Here is an 18,331-nt window from a genome sequence, read left to right as displayed (position 1 = left end):
AAATAAAAACATCATCGTTTTCTCAAAATCACATAAAGTCATATTATAACATCGACTGAGATAAAGAATAAAATGAAATATTAAAAACACGATGTATCTCGCTGCATTGCGCGAGTACTCTTCTAGTTATATTAAATGTATGGTGTGGGGAGGGTGGGAGTCCAGCACTTGGCACGCCGACCAATAATTAATGGGATGGTTGGTGAGGGGTTGGATCCAAGATTTGGTTGCTTCACATACCAATTTATCTGACGGTGGTGTGCAGAAAGTTATCCGATCTAATTTGAATCGATTGATTTAATTGAAACCTATTGATCTAATCAAATATTCAATTGTAATCGGATCGAATTGAATCATATCCAAACTTTCAAAATTTTCGGACTACAATCTAACATCCAATAAAACCGAACCGATCTAATCTAATGACCATCCAATAACTATCCAATTATTATCCATTTAATAACTATATAAAATTATTAACATTTTCTGATTTTTTTTTAGTTGATATTTATATACATTGTCTTTTAATAACTTAAGAAAATATATGAAGAATTAGTTGAAATGGTGGATTAATTTGTTGAGTGTTGGATCAAAAGACTGGGCAAATCAATCTGATCTAATGGATAACCAATAGTAACATCCAATGGATGAAACCGATCCGATCCAATCATTCATTAGATTTGGATCAGATCGAATGTCAATGTTAACCGAATCGGTTTGGATGACAAAATCCAACATGCAATTGATGATTTGATCGAATCGGATCCATCTAAATCCATTGGATTTCAACCGATGAACACTCCTAAACTCATGTGTTAATAAAATAATTCTAAAGAGGTATTAAAATATAGTAATAATGCAACATAAAAAACAAAAACAAAAACTAAGCCGGTTAGGGGAACTGGTTTTAACCGATCGGTTAAGGGATTGGACCGACGGTCCGATCGATTACAATCGGTCCATGTTTATTACTTGTAGAATGAGTTAGATTAGGGCCGGTTAAGGAGGCACCAGTTCAAGTTTGAGGACCAACCGGTTAACTAAGGACAAATTCAAATTTTTTTTTCAAATAATGGTATCATTTAACTATAAGAAACAAATACATGAATGTTTTTTTACAAAATCATCATTGCTTTGTTGGTTAGTTCATTGTTTTTCATATATAAAGTTTTGTTTTCAAGTCTTTTACTGCAAATTTTTTCCAGAAATATAATATAAAATCAAAAGCAAAAAACTATGAAAATGACCCCAACAAGATTCAAACTCGGGTCCGGCGTAGAAGAAAAATCTTACAAACCAACTCTATAAAAAAAACTTGTATCTCCATTGTAGTTTTAAAATATACACGGTGACACACAACGAATTGATACGGTTACACTTTACACGACCCTATAACTTTTTACAATGCGACGGAAGAAAGAATGGTGGCACGTGCCACCACAAAAACGCCATGGGTCCGTTTGTGAGTGGTTTGCTCATCTATAATCTTAGCCATCCAACTAACTCTCGAGGTAAATGCAAACCTCAAGCGATTTTGATGTAAGTCACATTTTTTGTTCCAAAAGTATTTTACCACTAAATGAAAAAGCAGATTCTAAAGCTAAGTTGGTAGCTTGAGCAATTAGTAAAACTTCTAACAATATATGGCCACAAAAATCGTAACTTATGGTTGTTTTTCTTTCCACCACACCAATGAATCAAGGTTGTTAAATTCCTGAACGGCTATATTCATACAAAATTTACTCTATATAAATACTTAATTTAATAAGGTCGAAAGCACTTCTCACCCTTTTTCTAGATTGGTTAATTATAATAAAACGAAGTTTTTGCAGTTCTTTTTAACATATCGTAACCCAAACGATCGTTTCAAGAATAATCAGTATAGGCAACGACTAGATCACTCGTGTAAAATGTGTCTTTTTTATGCTTGTTAAGCGGAGCGTTGAGATCGAATCTTTTAGGCAAATCGGGGTTAGCCAAAAACAAAAGACCATATGGCACAGGATCAACACGTTCCTTAGCTATAGCGTCGTTACCATCTTCCGTCTCGTACATACCAGCCACAATAAAAGTACCATTAAAAGCCAGTCTCATGGGTTCCAAACTAACTAAGCATTCGCTTCGCTCTTTGATAACTTCCATACTTGACTCAACCACGTCAAAATAAAGACATGTATTTGTTTAGCGATTTAGCCATGTAAAGACCTAGAGCTTTTGGATTTGAATATCCCGAATCCATGTAATTCACAAATGTCGAGAGCCTGATGCCGACTCTATCGGCTCCGATCTCATTTGCCACGGTTTCGACTACTTCAAGGGCGAATCTGCAACGGTTCTTTAATGATCCCCCTACTCGTCGGTTCGATCTTTCAGAAACTGGTCAATAAGATAACCATGAGCTCCATGGATTTGGACCCCATCAAATCCGGTACTTTAAAAATGGAATAAGAAAATTTGGTTTCAACACATCACAATTTAATACTGTCATAAAATATATCCTAACTTGAAATTTTAGGACAAACAATTATGAGTATGATGTAAAAAGTGTTATAATATGATATGTCGATATGTTAACAATTTTTTTTTACTATACTTCAGTTCAGAATAAGATGTTATAATATGACAATATTGAAAAGTGTGAAAACAATTTTTATGTAACACTTATTTAACATTTCTTCAAATAAATGAATAATTTCATTTAAAAAAATCTACAACGTATCTTCAAATAAAATCTTGTTTTTCTTTCATAAATGATGAAAATACAATTAAAAAAAAAATTAGGTGCAGAATCAACAACAATAGATATGATAAATAGCATACGACAATGATGATAGAAGTGAAGTTTCGATTTCAGTAACCTAGTTGATAGTCAATTTCTCATTCATCTAAACCCCATTTTACGCATGTAACATATCTTGACGGAAACTCCTACTAACGGCTTTACAGACCTATAAATATGTTCCCATTCCGACAGGCTTTTTCCCGCATTAATCGGGCATTTCAAGAAAAGGATAATCGCTGTAGCCGACAGCTGGATCGCTCGTATAGAATGTTTCTCTTTTGTACTTGTTAAGCCGAGCATCAAGTTCAAATCTTCTGGGCAAATCAGGATTAGCCAAGAACAAACGACCGTAACCTATAAGATCCGCACGTTCCTGGGCTATAGCATCGTTACCATTTCTCCTTTCGTACCCACCGGCTGCAATAAAAGTACCATTAAAGGCTTGTCTCATAGGAACCAAACATTCACTTTTCTCTTCTGTAACTTCAGTTCTTGACTCCACCATGTGGCAATAAAGAATGCCGTATTTGTTGAGTGATTTAGCCATGAAAACACCTAAAGCTTCTGGGTTTGAATCTACTGAATCCATGTGATTTGAAAATGGTGAGAGTCTAATGCCAACTCTCTCGCCTCCAATCTCGTTTGCCACGATTTCCACTACTTCAAGGGCGAATCTGCAACGCTTCTCTAACGAACCTCCATACTCGTCGGTTCGATCATTGACTTGATCTTTTAAAAACTGGTCAATTAGATAACCATTTGCCCCATGGATTTCGACACCATCAAAGCCTGCATTTCACTTATATTAGAATATACTTTAAGAAAAAAGAAAACAAAGAAGATTTGGTTACTACAACTAAATCAACTTTATAGGACGCCAAATATGCCTACACGTTTTAATAAACTGCTTATAGGACTTAAGTTTATAGGAACAAATAATTATGGATCGTATATAAAGGTGTTACAATAAGTTGATACGACACTTTTGGACGTCTAACAATTTTTTTAGAACACTTTTAAATAAAGCGTCCTATTAGTCTTTTCATATTACATTATTTGAATAAGCATCATAAAAACAAGTGTATGTATACATAGGACACTTCTCAAAATGTCATATAAAAGAGTTAATAGGACATTTAATTTCAAAAGGTGTCCAGAAAAAACCTCGTAAGGATGCCAAAACATTTTATTGTAACACATTTACATAGGATTTTCAATTGTTTAATCTTAAAAAATTTAAGTCTGCAGTCTATTAGAATATTTATACTTGCTCAGTTACTTGATGTCTATAAAGACGATTTTGTTGTAGTGGGTACAACTCCTAAGACACTTGCCAGCTTCCATAGCGTTCCTTGCTGCAACTCTGAAATCGTCAACAATTACAATAATTTCTTCAGCTTTTAGTCTTTGAGGGGTTGGAAATTCAAACAAAACTTCACCGTCGCTTTCCACAAAACTACATGCTCTATCTGTCGAAGAGACTGGAGAGCTTCCTGTGTTTGGCTCAAAACCTGCTTTCAAAATCACACTCAACTCCCAATTAAAGACCATGAAATAACAACAAAGAAAACTTACTAACACAACTCTCAAAACTGAGAACAGAGAGAAACACATAAGTTTTCTGTATCGGAAAATAGATCTACAGCGCTAGATTATAGAAAAAGAAACTTAAGTCTAACTAACTCTTCTCACTGCCATACGTTCCTGAGCAATCACCGTAAGTTAGTCCACTAACTAACAATCACAATAAGAAAAGTACTACTGCTAAAAATGTATGTACTCCTAAATCTGAGGATCTAAAACTTACTTTGATCTGAAGCCCTCCCAGGATGCCAAAGTTGACAAAAGAATATGCCGCCTTTGGCATGAACAGCATCCACAATGGGTCTCCATGCATCAATATGTTCCTTTGACCATATGCCAGGAACATCCCTAAACCTTAAACCAAACAAAAATGGCTAAACGATCTCAAGAGGTTGAAACTAACGATAATCATTATTTAGTACAACTGAATTGCATGTTTTAAAGCGTTATTTTCAAATGTTTTTTTTCTTCCAGAATTTGTACCCTTGAGCAGCAGGTGATATAGCGGTAGCTTCAGCAATGAGAAAGCCTCCATCGGTGGCTCTTTGAGAGTAATATAAGATAGCATGTGATTGAGGAAGACTGTTGTAAGATCTAAACCTTGACATCGGTGTCAAAACAATCCTGTACAACATTAACTCAAACAAAAGAGATCTAATTGGATCAAATCTTTACAACCATTAAGATATGAATACGAATGATCTCTTTTAAAAAAATAAATAAGAGTTCTTTTGGGGGTAACTGTGGGTAACTGGGCCAGTTTATGTGCACCGACTAATCCCCAAGCAACCATGAATGGCCTGGAGTCAACACAGGTGAACCTCCACAGCCACAAGGGCTTTAGCAGCGCTTGGATTTGAACCCAGGGAAGATTAGGTTTCCACTATATCCCCCTGAGTCTGAATCACTGCGCCACAACCCAAGTGGTTACATATGAGTTTCTTTGTTGTTTCAATAAAGGAAAACACAAGAGAATGAGGATTGTAAAGGGTCTGTTGATACCTGTGGCAAAGTTGGAAATTACCCATCTTGTAAGGGGTGAGAAGAGGGATATGCTCTCTTTCTTGGCTTTCCATCTCTCCTATCTAGTGATTCCCAAATGGGATTTCTTTTTCCTTCTCCAATCCCACTAAAAACAAGGGAAAGAAACTGATCACTGCACACTATAACATTGTTGTTTAGATATAAGAAAAATTGAACTCTGATACAAAGGAGGAGAACTGCAGACCTGTTGTTAATTAAACCAACACACAAGATGCAAGTGGTTGCAGATTGATTGCTTTGGATGTACACTTTCTAGATTCCAATAATTAAAGTAATTATTTACTTAAAAAACAAATGACAAGACTTTTATAAATTGAGCCATACTCTTAATATTATCATGGGAGGATGAAATGGACTAACTATCATATAGAAAAATGTAGGTTTCTGAACTTCCAAGCAATATGTAGGTAGATGTTTAATTAGTAGGTAGATCGGCTAACAGGTCATGTCTGTTATAATTATACTTATATGTAGGAGTGGAGCTAAGATTTAAATTTTGGGCGGACCTCTTATATGTTATTATGTAAATACAAATTAAAATAAATATATAAAAGAAAGCCTAATCCATGATGCAAGATTTGCAAGAAAATCGTGTAAGTTGATTTTCATAAGACTTTGTTTATAACTATCATTAATAGTTTCCTAATTGTTGTTGCTTTATTAAATACTTATCCATAGCATTAAGAAGTGAAACTAGTTAGTCAACTACAAGTATACAAACCCACTCGAGTGAACATTAAGATTTTAGAACATGAACTCTAATGTGGAAGCTATAAGATTCCCAAAACTTCCAAGAATAACAAAAACCAATACAATTGTAAAGAGGACATACAAAACTATGTTACAGAAGGACGTTTATCGTAAAATTGTATGGTTGTTAAGAATCACTTGTCGATATAATTTTAGAAGGTAGGAAGGATGGTTATTCACCTATTAAATAGTTACAGATTACAGTTAGCTGTTGTTCAAACATCTCAAAAGCAATTGCATTCTGAAGTCACTATCTTAGCAGTTGAGGGTAGGCTGCTTCCACCATAATGTTCTTCAGTTGTGCTCTCTCTCTCTCTCTGATGATAAGTTAAGGATCACTCAGCTTCTCTTTCAAGAACAACTTCTTCTTCTTGAGTCTCTTTAAACTCTAATTTTTTCTTGTTAGGAACAGAGTTACAGAGGTAGGGGCAGGTTTATTGGCTTGTATATAAGAGGTTATGGAAGGAAGATTATCAGTGTCTTCCTCATCATCTCCAGCTCTTTTACCTTCTTTATCTATTTTAGAACCAACCTCATAGGCCATTACACTTTTTTAAACCCCTACAAACAAGTTAAGTTGGGGTTTTTTATAATGATTCTCAACTGCGTATTATTAAAGGAATTACATCTAGCTATTTTCAAGATGGGAAGATAAACTGGTTGTAGATCATTTAAATCGAAATTGGGATTACTGTTTCTTATTAGCAACTAGAAGCAAATCAATAATCAGAAGCAATCAAGCAAATCAATAAGCAGAAGAAATCAAATATATCAATAAGCATTAAACAAGAGAGTAAGATACTTCATACTTAGTCTGGGGTTCAGCCGTTCAGCGGCGGTGGAGCAACCCCGTTGACCGGCGTCATGCCTGGGGCTCGGTGCTCGTCAGCCACGAGGGGGCGAGGGGATTAGAAGAAAGAGGCCTAATTTTAATTTTTAATTTTTTGTTAAAAAGAGGTCTGAATTGTTTGTTGGTAATTTAATAAGCCTAACGACTAGGGGGCTGTTTGGCAGTTGCTGAATGATTTAGTTCAGAATAGCTAAGAGGTTAGAATGGCTAAGAGGGTCAGAATGGTTAAGTGCTGAATGAAACAAAKTTGTTTGGTAATTGTTTTCTGAATGACAGCAAAATTACCATTTTAACCCTCAAGAAATACAATCAATTCTAAACATTYTTTTAGAAAAAAAAGATGATGTTCTTCATGTTCTTCATATCAATATCACAAATCCTCAAGAAATTGCAAAATATAGGTAATCCAATCATCATTAACATTGTTACAAACATGAAGTTAGCAATAAACACCATCAATTTTCAAAGAAAAATGCTACCCTAAACCAAACCCTAGACAGAAAAATGCTACCCTAAACCAAACCCTAGACAGAAAAATGCTACCCTAAACCAAATGCGACGGCGACGAAGGCTGCGGAAGGCGACGAGGCGGCGACGTGAGGCTGCGGAAGGCGACGAGGCGGCGACGTGAGGCTGCGGAAGGCGACGAGGCGGCGACGTGAGGCTGCGGAAGGCGACGAGGCGGCGACGTGAGGCTGCGGAAGGCGACGAGGCGACGGCGACGAAGCGGCGACGAGGCGGCGACGAAGCAGCGACGAGGCGGCGACGAAGAGGCGACCGGAGACGAGGCGATCGGGGTGCGACGATGGAAGGATGATCGGGAACTGACGATGGACGACCGGCGCTCCGATTAAAGAGGATATGTGCTTCGATCGGGAATGGAAGGGGAAGAGGAATGGAAGCGAGCASGGTCTGCGTGAGTGAGATGGGGGCAAAGATGGAAAAAAAACAGCCCCTGAATGGTTGAGTGGAGTATAAGGGTCAAAATGGTTAAGAGGTGTTTGTAACCATTAAGAGGTGGGTTTTTTTTTGCCAAAAACACTTGCAACCTCTGACCGATTCAGCGATTGGCTCTTAATGTAACCATTAAGAGCCTACCAAACAACCCCTGAGTTATTTGATCAATTATATAGGTAAGTTAATGATATAAAATTTAAAAAATAGAGGAATTTTTTTTCTAGAAAGTCACTTTTGAACAGCCCCTTACTCATCCTAATTAGAAAATAAGCTTCTTTTATCTATGAAAAAACATTTTCGAAACAAAATTATGTTTAATCTATACAGACAATTTATGACTTAATAAAAAATTAACCTAACAACAACTAATTCTTTTTTGGATACTCTATATTCAACCCCATCAATATGTAGATGCACTTGTGCAACTCTCTTTGATCTTCTTTATTTTTATGTTTTTATATATGAAAGACAAGTACAGCGAGGTGGCAACATGTACAAAAATATTTTTTTAGGATTAATTCAACAGATAATAAGGTTTGAGTTTTTAAATATTTATTTTTTTATAAGGCCATCAGGGATTTTTTCTTACTATTCTTTAAGACCCCCGGAATTAATTAAGTGTGTACAAAATAATTTGGACACTCACGGTTAACAAAAAGACACTTACATAAATTCTAGATTGACATATCAAGACTTGATCGGCAACATATAGTATAAACTTAAAGAGTAAACTACAATTTTGGTTCACGAAAATACCACTTATTTAACACTTTTTTTAATGACTATTAGAACCAAGGATCAAATCTAGATTTTTTTTTACAAACAACGATCATGCTATTTTGTAATTTTGAAACCATAAAAATGAAAAATGTTATTTTAAACAAATCACAAGGACCACATTTATAATTTACTCTAAACTTAAATCATTTTCAATTACTTATAAAAGCACAGTATAAAACCACAAGAGTGGTGCTTGGTTGGTTTGAGCTTGACTCCAAAGATCAAAAATACCGGGAGGTCCCAGGTTCAAATCCAAGAAGAAATAAAAATTCTCTTGTGGCCACAAAGGTTCAAATACAATGACTCTGGATTATCAGTAAAGCAGATAGTTGTTCTGGAATTAGTCGGATTTTATAACGAGTTAGATATCCAGATTAATAAAACAAAAACACAATGTAAATTCAAGAATATATCCAGTAATATATTGTATGGTATATTGGGTGGAGATTGTGATTACCGTGTTTTAATAATTCAAATTTTTATGGTAGGAAGAGGGAAGATCATAAAGTGTGAACAACCAACTACCTACATACCTCTAACCTCTTCATATGCCTTGACCGTTGGTGATAGAGATGGAAACTGGATGGGTATTAAATGGATAATGCATCTTCTTTTCCGATCCTGACTCTTGTTTAATCCTCCATTCCTAACCCCGTCGATTAATCTCCGTCGGGTTTGGGGGAATGGAATCCCCGTCGGATTCAGAAAACCCGTCCGGTACCCTTTTAATAAAAAAACAATAAAAACAACGTAATCTAAAATTAAAGTTATAATAAACCGTCACCATATTAATTATCAATATTAAAAATCAAATATATTTGTCATTTAGTACTGAATGTTATATAAATATATCCATATTTATTTACTTAGAGCAACTCCAATCGAACGGCAAAACTAATCGAACAGCAAAACCCTAGTTTTGCCGTTCATTTGGATCCAATCGCATGTCAAATACACCAAAGTTTTGCCGGAGGAAGGAAATGAACGGCAAATTTGCTGTGGAAGAGATAGACGCCAAAAGGTTGGAGTTGAGTTTTTTTTTTTATGTTTATGGATCCACCATATTTGGTGTTTTTGGTGTTTTTTTGTTGTGAAGGTTGGAGTTGCTCTTGTACACATCATATACATATGTTTAACAAAAACAATTAATTGGAGACGAATTAGGGACAGATAATGCCATCTAGACCTTGTTTCGACCCTGTTTCGGGTATGAAAATAAACCCCGTCTCTGTCTCATTACCCATCAAAAGTGGAGAATCCCTGTCCTGTTAGGTTCGAATACCCACGGAGACCCATCCCACGAGTAAAATTTCCATCACTGGTTGTCGTTACAAACGAAAACTAATTAATTTCCATTAGGTAGATGTTGAAGGTTAACTTTTTTCTAGTAGTCATTCTTAAACCAGTTTTCATGAATCTTGACTCGGGGGCATGGGCGGACCTAGTGTGTCGCCATGGGTGGCACGTGCCACCGTATTATTTCGTCTCCGAAGGGTAAAATTTTTAGGTTTGTTAACAGTGCTACCGTATCGTTTCGGAAGGTGCTACCGTATTTTTTCCCAAATTYTAAGAGTGCAACTAAAGCCCAAATAAAACAGTGCTACCGTATCGTTTCGGAAKGTGCTACCGTATTTTTCCCCAAATTCTAAGAGTGCAACTAAAGCCCAAATAAAATGCAAAAATAAGCCCAAATAAAATCTAATGGTCCATTAACTAAAGCTCTAAATCTAATGGTCCATTAACCAAAACCCCAAATCTAATGGTCCATTAACTAAACTACTAAAGCCCTAAATCTAATGGTCCATTAAGGCATTAACTAAAGCGGTAAACTGGTAAAGCCCCAAATCTATGACCTTATTTGATTTAGGTTTAGGTTATACAAATTGATCATTCTTTTMTGTTTACTGTTTAGTTGATTATTTACTATTTACTTGATTAATTGTTTAGGTTATACAAATGTTACTTGATTAATTGTTTAGGTTATACAAATTGATCATTCTTTTTTGTTTACTGTTTACTTGATTAGTTGATTAATTGTTTAGGTTATACAAATTGATCATTCTTTTTTGTTTACTGTTTATGATGTTTAGGTTTCATATGTTGATAAGTTGATTAGATTTACTTATTTATATTACTCATTACTGATTACTGATTAATGATTACTTGTTCAGAGACCAATGTGGGAATCATGGGATACATGCATTTGTGGCAACAAGAAAGCATCTTTCTCATCCTTTAGTCTATCAGTTATTGAAACTAACACTGGTTTTGCCTGTTGCAACTGCTACGGTTGAAAGATGCTTTTCGACGAGGCTTTTATTCCACTCCACACCCAAGTCCGAATCATATTAGTGTCATTTTCTTAATCAAACGGTGCCACCGTTTGAAAAAAAAATTCATATATTTTTTTTTCTTATGATCAAATAGTGCCACCGTATAAAACAAATTCTGGGTCCGTCCCTGCTCGGGGGATCTTTAATAATCGTAAGAACCAACGACACATAACCTTTGTTTGGATGGTTGTGGAGTTTGATTCCTCAAGAGCGGGTTGCTTCTTCTTTCTTGGAGTCCAAAATCAAGATTCTTGGAAGAACAAGAAAGTGGTCTTGTCAGGTCAGCATCATACCAGTCCAACGTGTGTAATCTTTATTGGCTACACGTCAGATAACTAACAACTCATCTTGGAGTGGATAACAGATAAGCCTCAAATTTTCGACCGCACTTGAGCCCCTCTTCTCCCTTTCCCCCAATTTGATTTTTCTCTTCAACTATCTGCCACTCTAATCTAAAATGGTTCCCCTTTTCAATTTATGAACTAAATTCATCTGGGTATCTTTCAAATATCGATTTCGATCCTGCATTTTGTCTTTATAATGGCCACTGTTACTTCACTTTCTTTCTGCGGAGTCGCTCAATCACCATCCGATAGAAAACTCTGTCTCTCGTCTTCGGCTCGCTGCCTTCTTTCCAATTCCGATGCGTTTAGGGTTCGTTCAAGCTTCTCATTTCATTCAATAAGCTTTCGAGCTTCGAATTCAAGTTCTCGCTTTGTTGTTCATTGCATGTCTTCCGGATCAGGCAAGTTCTCATGTTTATGTTTTATCTAATTATTCATGCATTATCAATGTAGGATATTTATATCCAAGAGAACAGCATAGCCTCTAACATGTTGCTAGATAACCTTTTTTTTTACTAATTGTGTTAATTTTCTTGGTATTTTAGTTTAATGGATGCTTGGTTTATGGGATACTGATGCATTGTTACAAAACATTGAATCTTTTTGAGGTTTATTGGAGCAATTTTAACTTGAAAAGTGATGCACCTTTCTGAAATTTGTAGAAAAGATTGATAACCACTTCATGCTTTATACCAACAATTTCTCTCAAGTTCATAAAAGCTTTACAATTTGGAACTGAAAAGCTGTAGGCTTGATGTCATAATAGTCGTGGGATACTTTCAATGGAAATGATGAGTATAAAGTTTCTGTGATTTGTGAAAGTGTGCTCTTTAGATCATAAGATAGTTTATGCAAGAATATAGCTATATATTGTAGATGGGTCTATAAAATGTATTAACACTGGATTTTGCCTTCAGCTCCACCACCAGTGTCTGAGACAAAATTGAAATTTCTCAATTCTTACAAACGGCCGATACCAAGTATCTACAACACGGTGCTGCAAGAACTAATTGTACAACAACATCTAATGAGATACAAAAAGACCTATCGTTATGATGCAGTATTTGCTTTGGGGTTTGTTACTGTTTATGATCAACTTATGGAAGGATACCCAAGTGATGATGATCGAGAAGCCATCTTCCAAGCATATATTAATGCACTAAACGAGGATCCACAACAGTACAGGCCAGTCAGAGAATCCCACTAAGTTTTGGCTGTTCTTATCTTCTATTCTTCCTATCTGCACTTAGACTGAACTATATTTGCCATAAACATTGAATGATTTTCTACCATTTCAACTGAACGATATTTGCCATAAACTGCAGGGGTGATGCAGAGAAATTGGAAATGTGGGCCCGTGCTCAAAACTCTAGTTCATTGGTCGACTTTTCATCTAAAGCAGGAGAGATTGAGGACATACTGAAGGATATTGCAGATAGAGCTGGGGGTAACGGAAGTTTCAGCTATAGTCGTTTTTTTGCTGTTGGTTTGTTTCGCCTTCTAGAGTTGGCAAATGCAACAGAACCCACCATTTTGGAGAAGGTAACAGACATTCTATCACTAGTCATCTTCCTTTTCTCCACAGAAAATTGCTTCTATAGTATGTGTTAATGCTTATGTGAGCGATCCCTTTGGCATATGCAACAGAACCCATCATCTCAAAGATACACAGGCACCAAATATGACCTACAATCACCTAGGCTTTACTGCCCCTTAGCACTGTTTGGAGGCATTTGAAAAACCATCTTATCTTTGTTCTTTGGGTTAGTGGGAGGGGAAGCTTCACTATCTCACATTGCTGTTGATGTTTAGCTGCTTTTTTGGTTGAAGTGGTTTCACTACACTTGGGTGGTTATGGCCGAAATGGTACTCCATTACTTTTTCAAGGTTTTGGAACCAATAGTTCTGGAGTGCATCCAGTACCTCTTTTCCTCTCTAGATGGGAATAAACAGGATTGCTTATATATATACACATAGTTACATATACAAGTCTCTTTCTTTGTTTACATATACATACGCTACTACACTAGTATTATATATGTGCGTTCAGACCCTACTTGCGAGCGGCATATACGTGTGTGTGCGTGGTACTAGAGATAATACTTACGGAAGCAGATATATGTTGGGGAACAAAACTCATTTTCACAAGATGCATTGAAGTCCCATATACAAAATGATGCTCATGCTATAAACTAACAATGGAATACAAATAGGATTCCAATTTTCTCAATCTTCATATATCCTCCCAAGTAACTATTAGAGAACTGGCATATGGGTCCCATAAGCAATTAAAAACAGATCAGACTTGGATCAAGAATCTAATTCGTGTAGGAAATCACTTTCCTTAAGTAATATTTTGACGAAAAACACAGAAGTTCTTGAATTTTGTATGCATAAACAAGAATGAGAATATCTTTTAAAGGTAAGCAGTTTCTAGAAGTTATCAGCGGTTATTGGGAAGTTGTAAGAGGTACCTGCAGTAAATTCGGGGGTGGAACACGGGTTTTAGAACCCAGGGGTCCGAACAAGCTCATTGTTTTCCTTTTGAACTTCTTTGTAGGGGTTCTCAATTATCGGAATTAGATATAGGGGTACTCTCATTCTTTGTTGTCTTTTTTAGGATCTCGAGAAGAATTTGCATGTTTTCTTCTATAAAATCCATGAACAATAGATTGAATTTTTACGTCAATCTACGTGTCAAACATATAGGAAGTAACAATATAATTGTTCAATACATCATCAATATTTTTTTGAAGAATAAAGTGCTATACATTATCACTTGAACGTTAGAAAAGTAGTTCAATCAAATACCTTCAGCTTTCTTTTTATATTAAAACATCATAAACCCCTGGAATTCATTAGTGAGAAGTAGAAGTATGATAATATATGATTCAAGAATAAGATTCAATTATCCAAAAAACATGGAATTCTTTCACCAAATTTATACTACTGTTTTCATCTGTATATCCAATAGTCGAATACAATAGGCCAGTAAAGCAAAATTACATTAAGTTACAAAACAAACTTATATTTTGAATATTTGTTTGTTATATTACTAAATTATTTTGTTACTTTATTTAATTATACGAATTTATTGTATCGTCTTATTAAATTATTTTACTATATTGTTTTATTACTCTTTAAGTATAAAATTAGACTATGTTTGGAAATTATAATTGAAAATGGGTTGATGTGGTTGGAGTGGCCAACGCTTGTCATAAGAAGATACAATTAAATTTTGTAATGGGCTCTAGCAAGAAGATGAAAAATCAGGGGTTCTTGGCCTAGCAATTAGGAACATAGCATCAGTGGGTGCACCCACTTATCAACATCAGTGGGTAAATGCTGATATGCATCAGTAGGTAAACACTGATCTGCATCGGTGGCACCAGCACAAGGGCTCTGCCCCTTAACCTCACAAGGGGCGTAGCCCCTAGTCCCCCTTGACCGGGCCATATGGCAACATTTGGCAATCCGGGGTTCTAGCTAGCTTATACAATTGTGCACTCCGCCCCGCTTAACTCGTATTATAGCTTAACTAACAACCCCTTTCATTCTCTTTTTGAACCCAATTACACCAAATGCCCTGATGATACATCCTCATTTCTTCTAACGGCATGTAAATAAGACCCATTAATGCCCAAAACGAATGGGACTAAATATCGTAGTCTTTATTCTAACTTTGACATCATCAGCCAACCTCCATCCAGGTGGCACTGAGATTCAGATCTTCTTAGCAGCATAGAGAAACATATTTGAGGTTTATTGCTACTTTCTTTCAGTATTTGACCTGATATTGGCTTGTAAAAGTCAAACTAAGATTCTTGAAATGTAAAATTCACTAGCCAGTGATCTTTCATATTTGAAAGTAACGCTTGTGGACTTTATTGGAAGATTTCCTTTAGCCTCCAAAATTGTCTCACCTTCTATTTCTTTCACATTTATTGTTGTTATGATAAGATTGAGTATAATTGTTGTTCTAATAGTTTGGCTTAAGCATCTTATAAAAGATGGCTACAGGGCAAAGCATCTAACAGAAGATGGCTCTAGGAAAGTCTATTCCTCTTTGAAGTGTTCAAGGACAGTTATAACTTGTCATATTCTAGAATCCTCTTGATGCTCGTTCTTAGTCTTAAGTTTGTATAGAAGGTCCTAGAACCTTCTCAAGGGAATATGGACTCTCCTATGAAATCCGAGTGAAAGCTTTTCATAAACTAAACTTGCAATACAAACTTGTTTCCTGTTCTGTTATCTAGTGATAATCTGGATCTGTGAGTTAGGTATAAGAGTCGTGCTTTGAGAAACGAAATGATGATAATCAAGAAACGAGCTCCTATCACAAATCAGGGGAAGGGAGCTTAGATTCTGGTGAAGGAGTTCTTGAGCCCTATGACACAAATTATGAATATGGGTGAGGATGGCTTGTTTAACTCGATGAATGGGACTTAAAGCTTCAACATCACGGGGTTATAGTTGTACCTAATGCCCTTACGATTGCATAAACCTTATTAGTTACCAAGACAAGGTGCCGAGTCACTAGAACCTCAGTCTAGGTGCGTCTATTCTAATTGTGTGGGATCCAAGAGAGATACGAGGCCTCAAGATATTTGTATTTAACTTTCTTATGTAAATGACCATAGGTCGCCAGTTAGAGTCTACTCAGGGTCCCCGGAGATTTTTCTGGCTATGGTTATGTTTTGGGCTCCATGGGATTAGTTAAGGTTCGCCTGGACGCCCACAGTTATAAAAAGATATTTTTGTTCACGAAAATTATCCTCACAAAATGATGGAAGACATGTTTTTTTCTAAATGCGGTTATGGCATTAATCCAGCTTTGTGGCGCACTGAACATCGATAAAAGAAGCGTGGATAGGGATCTTGACGTTTATCGTAACCTGCTCTCAAAGCTTGTTCAAGCAAAAGAACTTCTGAAGGAATATGTCGAGAGGTAATTCACTTTCTGAAACATGGAAACTGTCGTGTTTTTTAACACCTTAATTTCATGAATGACAGATTCGTTTTTAATGTTGTTTTCAGGGAGAAAAAGAAACAAGAAGAAAGAAGCGAACCTCAAAAGGCGAACGAAGCAGTTAAAAACTGCTTAGCTGAAAATCAGTATGCAACAAAGTACTAATAAAACCCTTTACAAGCTTTGTCCAGTGTAAATTGAGCCTCATATTTCCTTTCCTTGTGATAAAAGAATCAGTATACAAATTCTAACGAGAAATATTTGATGCCCATGTTGATTTGTATAACTATTACTTGAATTTGTGAAAAAAACAATATAATATGCAAATTCTGTTTTATTTTTTAAATTTGTATGTAAATTGTATAATTGGTACATCACCTCATGTCCAAATAAAAGCGGTTTGTCAGTAATTCAATGAGACTCAAAACTTATCAGGTTATATAGTTATACATCATTGTTTGATAGTAACTTTATGATATATAAAGTGACTTATTCAGTAAGGTTAACAATAAGCAATTTAATATGCCTTTTAAGCATTTGTTTTCTTAAAAACTTAATGTAACGCATATTTGTTTGTAATAACAAGACACTTCTATTTTCGTGTTCTTTTTGCTACGGTAGCTATTGTTGTTTGGAATAAAAAAGATGAGTAAGTGATGCTAACCTTCTTTTATCTTTTGTTGTGATTCCTTGTCGTAAGAAGTTAATACATTGTTAAATCTCTTGTTTTGTTTTACATTTCGACATACATATATAAAAATGATAAATTTTAGTTCCAAACCAACATCGTCTAATATTGTTAGAACAACGCTAGTTTCATATATGTGAGTAAGTTCGATCTTAAACACCTATTTATTTGTAATTGTATCTTAACACTTTGGCTTTATCATTAACCAATTGGGATGATTAATATGCCGTTTATATATATATATAACATTGTTTTATTGGACTATTTTAACCACGCGTCTAGTATACTTGGAATGGACTCCAAGGAGATTTTGATATATAAATGAACTCTCAGCATTTCCATAAATATTCAAATCATAATAAATGAACTCTCATCATTTTCATAAATATATCAATTTATTGGGTTGCATTGGTTGTACAAATGCAACAGGTTGTATTTGAAACAAACTCTCTCTCTCTCTCTATATATATATATATATATATATATATATATATATATATGGAAAGTTTCAAAAGAGAACACCTTCATTTTACGAGAACTCGAGAACACCTTTTTACTATAGACAATGACATGTGATACTATTATTCCATCACATATGATACACATGTGATACTAAATCAGAGATGCGGACGATTTTTTGTGCGATCTTGGTTGCAGGCCAAATCGCCCTTACACCACTAAGCTCCCTCACAAGTATTATCACATGTGATAAGGTTATTGTTGATATGTTTCTATAATCCATCAAGATCATCACATGTGATACTAAATCATAGACGCAAACAACCTTTGGCACGACCTAAGTCGTAGAACAAGTCATTCGCACATCACAGGGTCCCCTCACACATATTATCACACCCATATCATACCATGATCAAAACGATAACTGTTGAATTAAGTGGATAACTCTAATTTCTAGAATTATAATGTGATTGTGTTTAAAATTGTATGATTTTGATTTCCATTATTACCCTTCGAATCTCAATTTTTTTTTTGAATCGTTTTAAATTTCAATTTTAATTTCAAAAATCTTTTAATTTTAATTGTTATCACAATATGAGGTTAATAAGTTGTTCTCACGTTCTCGTAAATCATAGGGGTTCTCATTTGAACCTTTCCCATATATGGAAAGTTTCAAACAAGAACACCTTCATTTTACGAGAATGCGAGAACACCCTTTTACTATAGACAATCACGTGTGATATTATTATTCCATCACATATGATACACATGTGATACTAAATCAGAGACGC

General features: G+C 35.4%; 2 protein-coding genes and 1 pseudogene across 8 annotated transcripts; 1 reads left to right on the top strand and 2 right to left on the bottom strand.

The window, feature by feature from the left end:
- Positions 1–1,866: 1,866 nt before the first annotated feature.
- On the bottom strand, positions 1,867–2,896 carry LOC112528526 (annotated as a pseudogene).
- On the bottom strand, positions 2,830–7,059 carry LOC112528813 (12-oxophytodienoate reductase 1-like). 7 transcript variants are annotated; one of them, XM_025139900.1, is made up of 6 exons: positions 6,970–7,059; positions 5,369–5,529; positions 4,850–4,990; positions 4,590–4,720; positions 4,117–4,296; positions 2,830–3,571 (listed from the first exon to the last, which is right to left on the bottom strand). In XM_025139900.1, the coding sequence occupies exons 2-6, from the start codon at positions 5,440–5,442 to the stop codon at positions 2,988–2,990; spliced, it is 1,110 nt and encodes a 369-aa protein (XP_024995668.1). In that variant the 5' UTR covers positions 5,443–5,529; positions 6,970–7,059; the 3' UTR covers positions 2,830–2,987. The 7 variants fall into 7 exon arrangements, with proteins under 7 accessions (XP_024995668.1, XP_024995674.1, XP_024995670.1 ...); XM_025139906.1 differs by having other exon boundaries at positions 4,117–4,293; XM_025139902.1 differs by having other exon boundaries at positions 6,963–7,015.
- Positions 7,060–11,496: 4,437 nt separating this feature from the next.
- On the top strand, positions 11,497–16,739 carry LOC112528814 (protein THYLAKOID FORMATION1, chloroplastic-like). The gene is made up of 5 exons (XM_025139908.1): positions 11,497–11,825; positions 12,342–12,609; positions 12,750–12,966; positions 16,257–16,372; positions 16,462–16,739. Exons 1-5 carry the CDS (start codon positions 11,621–11,623, stop codon positions 16,556–16,558), a joined length of 903 nt encoding a protein of 300 aa, XP_024995676.1. The 5' UTR covers positions 11,497–11,620; the 3' UTR covers positions 16,559–16,739.
- Positions 16,740–18,331: the final 1,592 nt, after the last annotated feature.

Source organism: Cynara cardunculus, assembly GCF_001531365.2.
Source record: "Cynara cardunculus var. scolymus isolate 2C chromosome LG 15, CcrdV1, whole genome shotgun sequence".
NCBI classification, from domain to species: domain Eukaryota; kingdom Viridiplantae; phylum Streptophyta; class Magnoliopsida; order Asterales; family Asteraceae; genus Cynara; species Cynara cardunculus.
This window is presented reverse-complemented; position numbering and strand designations above follow the sequence as displayed.